Source organism: Taudactylus pleione, unplaced genomic scaffold (assembly GCF_031769625.1).
Source record: "Taudactylus pleione unplaced genomic scaffold, aTauple2 ptg000615l, whole genome shotgun sequence".
In the NCBI taxonomy this organism is placed as follows: domain Eukaryota; kingdom Metazoa; phylum Chordata; class Amphibia; order Anura; family Myobatrachidae; genus Taudactylus; species Taudactylus pleione.
In genome coordinates, this window is record NW_028285017.1 from 3,129,034 (window position 1) to 3,141,293 (window position 12,260).

The 12,260-nt window shown below is 45.8% G+C and overlaps 1 protein-coding gene across 2 annotated transcripts in view; it reads left to right on the forward strand.

Moving 5' to 3' along the window:
* Positions 1-3,670: 3,670 nt before the first annotated feature.
* LRIG2 (leucine rich repeats and immunoglobulin like domains 2) overlaps positions 3,671-12,260 on the forward strand; it is a 112,487-nt gene continuing 103,897 nt past the window's right edge. The window contains exon 1 of one of the 2 annotated variants that reach the window (XM_088454428.1): positions 3,671-3,972. In XM_088454428.1, the coding sequence (XP_088310554.1) occupies positions 3,797-3,972 (176 nt within the window). In that variant the 5' untranslated portion in view covers positions 3,671-3,796. Of the gene's footprint in view, positions 3,973-7,177; positions 7,247-12,260 lie in introns of those variants that run through there. The other variant, XM_088454429.1, reaches the window with a different exon arrangement.

The window sequence follows — 12,260 nt, forward strand, 5'->3', positions numbered from 1 at the left end:
GCATACCCTCCAATATTTTACAGTAAAAGTAAGAACCCGGGATATGGGGCGTGGCCACAGATAAAGGGGCGTGTCCACAGGGGCTGGAGGCAGCTGGCGCTGGCTGGTTTAAAACTTGCAGTATGTGTTATACTGCAAGTTCTCTATACCGGCACTTGCGACGGTCAGGGCAGACTTTAGAGAAGCATGGAGGACAGAGAAGAGCCGGCTGACACTGAGCAGTACTGCGGCAGTCCTGTGTCCCAGCAGCGCTGCTTAAGAAATTGGGTGATTGTATCCACCCGGTACAGCCTCTGTTTGCCGGTACAGACTATTAAAAAACGGTACTGTACCGGCTAAAACGGAATTGGTATGAAATACCGTCGGCCGCATGGCCGGCGGTTCGATTCCCGTCAGCGGCAGCCCGACAGAAGCAGAGTGCGACGCAGTGGAAGCCCGACAGCGCTGGAAATCCTGATCGTGGATAGGTAAGTATCCACTAACCTAACCTAACCCCCCTAACCCTAACCCTCCTTAGGGGTGCCTAACCCTAACTTCCCCCCCCAGTGCCTAACCCTAATCCCCCCTCTAAGTGCCTAACCCTAACCACCCCCTTCCCCGCTGCCTGAACCTAAGTCCCCCGGGGGGGTGCCTAACCCTAAGTCCCCCCCGGGGGTGCCTAACCCTAACCCTCCCCCTAGCCTAACCCTAACCCTCCCGGGGGGGTGCCTAACCCTAAGTCCCCCCCGGGAGCCCTAAACCTAACCCTCCCCCCCGCGGCTGTACGCTCGCGGCGCCTGGCATCACTACGATCGTGATGCCGGGCGCCGGTCTCCCGGCGTCGGGGAAATGCGGGCATCTACATCTAGACGCCTGGCATTTCACCCTTGCCAGGATAAGACAGTCGGGAAGCCGGCTGCCGGTATTTCGCGTCCCGATTGCCTCCCGCTAAAACAGTATAGTTGGAGGGTATGCGGAGATAGCTGGCTGTTAAGGTTTGCCGGCGATACTACGTAGAAAAATTGACGTTCAGAGTGTTGACATTAAACATTTCGACCACAAAATGTCAACGTATGTTTTTTTGTCGATTGTTAGGTTTGGGTTAGGCTTAGGTTTAGGCTAAAATAACAAACATAAAAATTATGTCGTAATTTTGGTGTCGACATGTTAAATGTTGACATTCTAAACATGTCTGCATTTTACAAATAAGTAAGGAACTGCTCTACCAATCACCAAATATGCTCAATTGTTTGAAATAAAATTAAATGACTTATTCAGACATATAATATAATAACATTTAATGCATGGGTCCCAGCATAATGAAAACATAGACAATATGTATTAATCATCTCAAACATCAATAGATATAAAATAACAACCTTTCCTAAAGGGAAAGATAGTTGCTAGAAAGCTAAAAAGTCTCAATGACAAAAATGAATGATCCGAAAAACTCCTCTAATATGGGATATATTGTGACAAGGGCCCTGATTAAGAGCCGGACGCTCTGACCAGAGCGCTCGCTCTGAATCAGGGCCCACCTCCATAAATATGGAGCGTCCTCCTGAACGCTCGTGTAGCTGTGGGTCACCACCCACAGCATATACGAGCGTGCAGGATGATGGTCGCGATGGTCTTGACCATCGCGACCATCGCCACTGCGAGCAGAAGCCTGCGGTTGAGTTTCTCAACCGCAAGGCCCGGAGTGATTTTGGCTCTATTAGAGCCAAAATCACTCCCACTGACATCACTAGTGATGTCAGTGGGGCCGGCTTCTGACGGTAGGCGTTCCCTTGGGAACGCCTCCATCTGGGAGGCACGCCCACCAAAGGGGGCGTGCTGTCAATCAACATCGACAGCACGTCCCCTTTGATCAGACACTACGAGCGAGTCCTTCGCTCGTCGCGTCTCGCGCATGCGCACGATGGAGCTCCCTCCGTCGTGCGCATGAGCAGTGCAGACCATCGACCCACTTGCGAGCGGACATCCGCTCGCGAGTGGGTCTGAATCAGGCCCAAGGTTCCAATTTTGTTGCAAAGAGAAGATGCAATATTGTGAAATAGCTTTTCTGAAAGTGTTCAACAATGTCTCTGTTAATAAACAGTGGTGGTATTCACATAGATTCCATAAGTGATTGCCATGTTAAACTGTGTACACAAACGCTGCTTACCAGAGCCGGCCCTAGCCAATTTGGTGCCCTAGGCAAAATTTGGACTGGTGCCCCCTAGCAGATAATCCCACCAGCAATCTTATGTCGGTACACACTAGACGATGTCTAGTGCACTTGACCTCATCAGCGACTGGACCCAGTGGGGGAGCCGGCATCATCAAGCGCAATACACACTTGCAGATGCCGGCAGCGCTAACTATATCCCCCGTCAGCCCTGCATGCAGGGTCGATGGAGGATGTCCCTGATGACATGTGGCTATAAAATACATATATAAAAAAATCTATTATTGTGTGTTCTATGACAAAAATAAATAAATATAAAAATAAATAACATGGCTACTTACACTTGCCAATCAATGGCATGCGTTCCACAGCGAGCCAGGGTACCTCCCCAACTGGTAGTGCACACATTGCCCAAATTGGACCTACTGAATAATAGTACTTCCCCTGTATGGAGCTCACAAGTCCGCACAGCCAATCAGCAGCACCATGCGTCCATTTCCAACACAGCCAGGAAGCACCTAGGTGAATACAATAATTATAACAACAATAAAAGGTAAACAATCACCATTAGTAACTGGATACTTAGGAAGCCGGCGGCCGCAATTCTGACCGCCGGCTTCCCGAATCCTCTATCCCGCCTAGTGTTAAATGACAGGCGTCTAAAATGTAGACGCCTGCCATTTTCCCGACGCCGGAAGACAGGTGCCCGGCATCCCGATCGGAGGGATGCCGGGCGCCGAGAGCAGACAGCCGCGGGGGGGGGGGGGGGGGGAGGCTAGGTTTAGGGCACCGGGGGGGGAATTAGGGTCAGGCACCCCCCTCGGGGGACTTAGGTTTAGGCAGCGGGGAAAGGGGGGTTAGGGTTAGGCACTTAGAGGGGGGAGGTTAGGGTTAGGCACCCCTAAGGAAGGTTAGGGTTAGGGGGGTTGGTTAGGTTAGTTTATACTTACCTTAGGGACGATCGGGATTTCCAGCGCTGTCGGGCTTCCGCTGCCGGGCTCTGCTGTTTTGTCGGGCTGCCGCAGCCAGGAATCGAATTGTCGGTCATGCGGCAGCTGGGATCCCATACCAAATGCTTAGTAATTACACACTGATGTATAAAAGTATATTCGGTAGTGTAGTAATTAAATCATTGGAGAACACCTGCTAAACGTAAGGGAACAGTGCTGTATGACTTGTCTGTCAGTAGCCCTAAACTGTTGTGTCCAATAACAAAAGATAGAGGTTGTATTCATATGAATGGGTGATGTTAGGTCGGGGCGTGGTCTAATTAGCTCAGTCATTACTGTAGGTAGGTAAGAAACAGGGACGCAACGTTATTGTTGCATTAGTTAAACGGCATTAAGTTAAAAGGCGTAGAGAAAAATAAAACCTGTATTAATCCATTAAATTATTTTGTAACACTGTTTTCCCTCATTTGCCCATAACCAATATGGCGCCTGGACCTTCCCAGTGAGTGAGAGACGTCACCGCGCACGGCACGGGAGGACGGGGGGCAGCTGGCTGTTGAGGCTGCAGGCGATACTACGTAGAAAATTGGGGAGAAGGTAGCGATATTGGGCCGCACCGTATTGCCCAGACCCTTCGCCGTATCGCTGGCCTGGCCGTTCCACAGTGAGGGCCTCGGGAGCCAGAGAGAGAGATAAGATGGCGTGTGCTGTGCAGCTCGGCCCGGGGATCCTCCTACTGCTGGCGCTTGGGGCCGCGGCCTCGGATACCTCCTGCCCGGCTCCTTGTGTGTGTGAAGGTAGAATGCTGGACTGCAGCAGGAGAAGGCTGGGCCGGCTCCATGCAGTTCCTTTACCGGAGGGAATCACCAGCCTGTGAGTAGCTATCGCCTAATAGTGATGCTAGAACTGTATGTATTCTGCTTAGTGGCAGCAGCTCCCCTGAGCCTCGTGTTGTGTACAGATGTAATGCTCAGGTATAGCATTGCCCTCCTGCCTGTGTGTGTAGGCACCCTGCGTCTATTCATACATATCAATTCCCAAGGATTATGAAAATCGTATTTATGCTTTGTAGGGGCTTGCCTCATTCCTGACAGTAAAAAATCTAAATGCACCTTATATAATCTATATATCTGTGTGTATTTATCTTTCTGGGATGTAGTTAGTATGCTGGCTGTTGAAAGCCCGTCCCGAGACTAAACATAGGTGTCGAAATTCCAACGCAAGTCTATATCCCGACGCTAGAATCTAGACAGCCGCCATCCCGATGAAGGTACACTGGGGTGTCTTAGCTGTTAGTCGCGGGGAAGGGGAGGGTGGGTTAGGCCCCGGGGGGGGGGGGGGGGGTTTGGGGTTAGCCACTGTTAGGGAGGTTTAGGAGAAGGGGGGAGGGTTATTATTCTTACCCCACCCCTGTCGGGATTTCGAGCATCGGGATGTAGTTTTCGGCATTTTGACAGCAGGCATCCCGACTGCCAGTACTTTCATACCCAACCCTATCTGTCTACATACAGTATCTATCTTGTAATGCATTTTGTAATTGCTGTATGGCAAACTACCACATTTGTGTTCTGAGGCCGTCAGGGGTAAAGGGGGGTATCCACTAGACGATAAAGTTGAACGATTGAACGATAATGATAAAATCGTTCGATAATCGTTCAAACATCGTTTGAACATCGTTTGCAAATCGTGCAGTAATTGTTTCTAAAGGGGGGTATCCACTAGACGATAAAGTTGAACGATTGAACGATAATGACAAAATCGTTCGATAATCGTTCAAACATCGTTTGAACATCGTTTGCAAATCGTGCAGTAATTGTTTCTAACGATGTACGATGCGCGCTCCCGCTGGTCGTTTGATCGTCTCCTCCATCGACTGAACATGCAGGTCAATTTCACTTGATTGCTTACAAATCGTTTACACATCGTTTACACATCGTTTACACATCGTTTACACATCGTTCATGCTGAACGATCAAACGATGAACCACTGTCTGCCCACTATAGCTGAAAGCTCTCAATTACAGATTAAAACAACATAGTTTATTGTTAGATCTTTTGCAAATCGTTTGCAAATCTTTTGCAAATCCTTTGCAAATCTTTTGCAAATCCTTTGCAAATTGTTCAGAGTGGAAGATCATATTTCAAGGGAAACTTCAAGGGAAAATCGTTAAGAGGTTGGACAGGGATAAAATCGTCTAGTGGATGCCCCCCATAACGATGTACGATGCGCGCTCCCGCTGGTCGTTTGATCGTCTCCTCCATCGACTGAACATGCAGGTCAATTTCACTTGATTGCTTACAAATCGTTTACACATCGTTTACACATCGTTCTCACTGAACGATCAAACGATGAACCACTATCTGCCCACTACAGCTGAAAGCTCTCAATCACAGATTGAAACAACATAGTTTATCGTTAGATCTTTTGCAAATCCTTTGCAAATCTTTTGCAAATCCTTTGCAAATCTTTTGCAAATAGTTCAGAGTGGAAGATCAAATTTCAAGGGAAACTTCAAGGGAAAATCGTTAAGAGGTTGGACAGGGAGTAGATCGTCTAGTGGATGTGCCCCATTAGAGCCAGATTTTCAAGTCCAGTGTCCTAAGTCATTTTGTTGTTATGGTGTTAGACAGGACTAATTGCTTTGTAAGATGAAGTGACCAGATAGCTTTTCTGAATTGTTAATTGTTCCAAGTCATAAACTGTTCATAGAACGGAAAGAAAAAAGTTTGTGGTAAACTAACAGCTTCATATTTGGCAATGAAAATGTGTGCGGTAATATATTTATTATGTTGTTATTGTTAGATATATTAGTGGTATGTTGTCATTTTTCCAGCATTAGCAGTGTGCTATTGTTTTTAAAGATGGTCGAAACAACATTATTTACAAGGTTAAAGTGTGCTTATTTTCGGCTTGTGAATTACATGCAAGTTATGACAATCATCTTGCCAGATTTTCCATTCTGCCTAGTCAAATTGGAGCAGATGTTTTACATTTTCATATGATTGGGAAAAGGACCAAATTGTCAGATGATATGTGCTTGTGTGTGGCTAGCTTTTGAGGCAGTTAATTGAAACTTTTATTACTGGCTTTGAGCTCTAGTTGGCAATTCAAGTGTTCTGGGTGCTCGTAGCTCCTGTCTAAAATGACCGTGAGCTATTCAATTGTTTTGGGCGCCCAGACCCAAGGCTGCACTTGATGCTCCTGCAATGGTCCTGCATATACACCTATACAATTGTTGGCCCAATCACCCGATATACAGTAGAGTGATCGGGCCGAGAATTGTATAGGTGTGCACCCAGCCTATCATCAGTGTTAATGGTTTTGGGGACCCTACTGCTTTTATTTTTATTATTCTCATTTATTTATATACCGCCACCAATTACTTAGTGCAGATAATGTTGTCACTCACAGCAGTCCCTGCCCAGGAGCTTACAGCCTAAATTCCCTAACACAGTGGTTTCCAACCATGGTTCCCAAGGCACAGTCTCTAGGTTTTAAGGATAGCCGTACTTGAGCACAGGTGACTTAATCAGTACCTCAGTTATTTTGATTTAACCATCTGTGCTTTAACATGGATATCACTAAAACCAGGACTGTTATGGTGCATACACATGGGACGATCATCAACGATAACGATATCGTTGAACGATCGATAATTCAGCACACCACCAATCCGCCAACGACCCGCGATCAATGATCGCGGGTCCCTATAGTAACCTGGTCGATATCGACCAGGTTGGCCCGCATGCACCGGCGATGGACGATATCGTCCATTTGTGACCGCGCATCGCAGGTAGTTGGTGGGGACCAAAAAATGCACGAAATTAACTATAACAATAGGATCGATATCATTCATATCGTGCATTTTAATCGTACCGTATGTACGCACCATAAGTGTGCCTTGAGGACTGAGGTTGGGAAATACTGCTTACACACACACACACACACACACACACACACACACACACACACACACACACACTACTGTACAGTACATTTGAATCTGCAGCCAATTAACCTATCCATATGTTTTTTTTTTTGTGTGACAGTATACTGGATTACCCAAAAGGAAACACTTGTAAAACACGTGGATGACAAACAAGTTCCACACGGATAGGGACAGGTTGGGAATCAAACTAATTATGTGTAAGTTAGCGATGCTAACCACTGTGCTCCTTCTATTATCCCACTTTTGATGTGGATCATTGAATTTCCTATATCATATGAAGCCATGCTCTAACGTACACAATGACATGTGTGGTTAGGTTATTGTTTTTCCTCAAATTCAGCACATACTGTACACTTCCTGAAATACTCTGTTACTATGAGCGTTATGGTCATATGAATGGCAAAGGTTTCTTCTAGACCCAAGCTAAACATAAATGGTTGTACATTGTCAGACAGGATATTAGGAATAAATACAGTACATACACTAACCATCAAATGTGGTATGTTGGGGCTAATTCCATATAATATGGCAATTGCTTTAAAGAAACTGAAGTTGAAAATAAGGGCCGTTATTCAAGCAGCACATGAGTGGCTTTATAATGGATAAGTGGGCAAATCAATTACTTTATTCCATTAACAACTACCCTCCCCAGCCATGTTTAATTATTTGCATGCTTATGTAGCCCACAAGGAAGCAGAAGGATACATTTGTCACACTGGTGTCCTGGCAGTCTGACACCTTTGGCTGGAGGTGGTGGTGTTCACAGCAGCCAATTATCCACAGAGATCTGTGTCCTACAACTTTCAGGAGTCAGGAACTCTAAAGACAGCTGACTTAAAGAGTACCAGTTTGCAGTTTGATTCCTTCCTAAAAGCAGCATTTCCATTTGCTTTGCCCTTTAATGGCACCCTGGGAACTGCATGCTGAAACATATTCTGGGTATCTTCTGCTTGAGAGGTGGAGCACACACACATCTTGAGTAATGATTTAATGTTAAATAAATAATTGTGTTTTTGGATTGATATTTACATTATTGGTAACCGCTGTCAGTGCAAGGCTTGAAGAAAATCATGAAGTATCTTCTGCTTAAAATCCCCCTGTACCTCCATTTGCTTCAAAAGCCAGTTGCACAATGAAAGAGACTTCTCAGTGTGGCATGTATCTTCCTCTGTCTAGTGTAGAAACACTCACGTCACGGTAGAGCTTATTTCCCCTTCTTCCTAGGGACCTGGAAGTGACGCGAGTGAGGGCGGAAGTGCACTTCCTGCCCATGACGGCCAGCTAAATAAGTACTTTGTCCCCACTTAAACAAGTTCGTTGTCCCCTCGCGGGCTCGCGCTCGCCATGCTTCGGGCACGGTGGCTCGCTACCCTCGCCGCATGGTTATAGCCCCCCTCTATGCCCACTTGGATGGTAGGGAATGACGCTTGACACTGGCTGATGGCGTCAGGGTCCTCTCCGTGAAGGGGATTTAGACATTACCCTCACGTCACCTCAATCCCTGCTTTCAGCCATGGGTCACATGGAACCTTAGCTGCCTAGAGTGAGGAGGGGTTGGGAACACTGTGCATGCACCTTCACAGCATTGCTGTTTCCTCTGAAATGGATGCTGCAGAAAGTACAAAAGAAGCTATATTTATTTTCTATTTTAGAGAGTTTGCCTTCTCTTTAGCAGCTGAAGTTTTGTGCTTCTGCACCCAGTTTAATTTTAACTGTATTAACAAACTTTTGGACAACAGGAGTATCAGTATCACACTGACTATTTTTTCCATACTGCTGCTATATAATATATCTTTTTGTTATTATGTATACAAAATGGAGTATGTGTGAAATCTGTTGTTAACACCAATCGTGTGACTAGACAGGATATATTTTGCAGTATTTACACAGCAGCTTTTTGGGACACATTATCCACCGTATCCCTAGCATATTAACCCTTCGATAGACAGTAGTTTCAATCTAGTGTTCACTCAGACCTAGAGAGAGGTCACATATGTACGCGCCCAAAAAGGGGTGTGTCCAATGAAAAGGGGCGTGTCTTTATGATGCATCATCTTTTTGTCACTCTTGGGGGGCGTGCCTGGCACTTATGGACATGCCGGGCAGCCCCCAAGTGCTGCTGTCACTGTGAATGAATGCTGAAACAGCCTAGCGGGAATGCTATCAATCTACTTATAGACTTGATTTTTCAGTTTACCCCCTTTTACCATTACACCCCCTGTAGTCTCTTAAACGACTTGTGAATTTAATTGATGATTATTTAACACACTGATATTATAAAAATGATCATTTGGGAGTTTCATGTATACTAACTGGAGGTGTTTGACACATCAAGATCAGATATCACCCTGATTTGGGAGATTATCCCCCTATAAATACCTTAATCATATCATACCTTCATTGTGGGGAATTTGAACCACCTAGAACACAGGTTGTTGTTGATGCGCCACAGGTCAAGTCGGGGGCGCCACAGGTTGTTGTTGACGTAGCACATTTGAGTCAGGGGCACCACAGGTGGTTGTTGACGCGTCACAGGCTAGGGCGGGGGCGCCATAGGTTGTTGTTGACGCGCCACAGGTTGGGATGTGACTAGAATTTGTGTGCGACTTAGTCTCTCAATCAGTATGTGAAGTGCTACGATGCAGCAGCCATAGTTTTTCCCCACCAAGTTCTGTTTACAGTCTCAGGTGCACACAGATATACAAGTGTCACATATCAAATGAATTCATCCTAGTCAGACTGCATGCGACTTAGACACATTTTGGCAAAAAAAGACGCCCAACGCTAGCATAGTTGCAGGGGACCTGACGGCTCCCTCATGCCAGGCATATCGCGCTGCATGGTGTATTGAGGTTAGATGAGCGAGGACATATCTGTAGGTGTTAGTAAAATCATGTTAGGAGCTTGTGTGACTTTAAAGGGCCACTAAATTCCAAAATGTAAGTTTTCACAGTTCTATTAAAAAGTATAAACTTCCCACTATATTACAGTCAGCTGCAGCTAATCCCACATATTTAAGATTTGGTATGGGTAAAGAACAAAGCAAAACTGAGACTAGTGCTGTACATTAGTAATTCTGCAAGGCTGTGAGACAACCTATTCCTGTTGTGCAGTTTTGCAAAGCACCTCAATCTAACATCCGAACGGTGAGAGAGTATGGTGCACATATTTAGTTATTGGCTATTTGTATGTGTTATTGAGCTGTGCAATACACCAGATTTCTTTTACAACCTATCTGACTTTGTTTCATGGGATGCGACCACAGCCAGCTGGGCTTTCATTACTGACATGTTTGCATCCCATGTCACACTGTGTCTGCTCCTCTGTCCCCCGATGATTTCAGAGATCTGTTTTGGGGCATATGCACCATGCGTGGGAATGGCATTCAGGAGCACATGCGCTGGAAAATACAATTAAAATTCTGTGCCGTTTCTAGGTTTTGTTTGTAAATGTCTGTGTGTGTGTTAAATTGTGTTTATACTTGATCTTTTAACAAGTTTCAGTGATCGCGCTGAGCTAAATAAATTGTGGGTCCCAGGGACCACTCACTTTACAAAATTGGGGTCCCATCACACATTATGAGGGGTGAAGGCAGGCAGCAGTTGGAACAGTGCTGGGGGCAGTTGGGTAAAAGTTGGCAGCTGTGGGTAAAAGCAGGGAGAAGTTGGGGTAGAGCTAGGGCTAGAAAGGAGTAAGGTCAGACAGAGCTGGTGGTAGGCAGGAGTAAGTGCAGACAGCAGCTGTGACAGTGCTGGAGGGCAAGGAGGGGGCTAGGGGCAGGCAGTGCTGAGGGTAGGGAGGGGGCAAGGGTAGATAGCAGTTGGGGCAGTGGTTGCCTCCTTCCTCATGCTGGGAGCCCCTGGCCGGGTCACTGTTGTCCACCTGCAGCTCTCTCCTGTCTCACGCAGTGTCCATTTCAGGGCCGGCTCTAGGTATACTAGCACCCCCCCCCCCCCCCCAACTATAGCCATGATGAATACTTTCATTATTGTTAGTACTATTGTATTTATTTTAAAAACACACACACACACTGGGCCCACAGGGAATAAAAAGAAACACATTGGCCAGATAGGAACAAAAACAAACACAGCAGGCTCAGGATATAAACCATAGCATTAAATGATCAGTAAACCCATGGGGTGAAACAGGTGAGAACAACCAATGTGGTACAGTGAGAGTGATGCCTACACAAGTAATAGGAACTCAACAGCAGAGTAGTATTGTAAATGGTCCAGAGGGTGCAGACAGAGAGCAGGCCAAGCTAGCTGTGATAAAAAAGACTCATTGGAGGTTCTGGGTAAAACAGTGTCAACATGTAGAATGCAATGGGGGCCAAAGAGAAGGAGGTGGTAGAACAAGTGACAAAGAAATGGGTAAAACTAAAGAGAAGCCGAAGGGGAACAACACACTGGGGAAATGTAGGTATAAAGAGGGATGGGAGGGGGACAATTAGCAGAGGCGAAAATAAGAACAGTGGGGACTGCAGAGGAATTTCCAAAACCATGAGCTGAGGAGGGAGCAGTCCAATAATGGCCGATAAGCAAGAGGGAGGACATCCACCACCCTACGGCGGCTGTAGTAGTCAGACTTACCACTCAAGCAGTAGCAGGTTCCGGAGCGAACCTCCACGGAAAGAATCAAAGAGCCCGGTGGTCATGGAGACAGCTTCAGTGCAGGGGCAGGAAAAAGACATCACGGGTGGGGACCGCCTCAGCAGCTAAGGCCACAGGCACCCCAGCAGATTCAGGTAAGTTCAGAGATGGGTACATGTTATTTCTTAGTTTTTTTTTATTTATTTTTTTTATTTAATTTGCAAAAATCTCAAAAAAACTTTTTACACGTTGTCATTATGGGGTATTGTGTGTAGAATTTAGAGGACAAAAATGAATTTATTCCATTTTGGAATAAGGCTGTAACATAACAAAATGTGAAAAAAATGAAGCGCTTTGAATACTTTCCGGATACACTGTATATTAATAGTATACAGGTTGAGTCTCCCATATCCAAAATGCTTGGGACCAGGGTTATTTTGGATAACGGAATATTCCTATTTTGGAATGTATACATACCATAATGAGATCTTGGGAATGGGACCCAAATATACACCCAGAATGCATTTATGTGTTATATATGCCTTATACACACACCTGCAGGTCATTTTTGTTCAAATTTTTCAATAATTTTGTGGCTCAAGCAAAGTTTGTGTACATA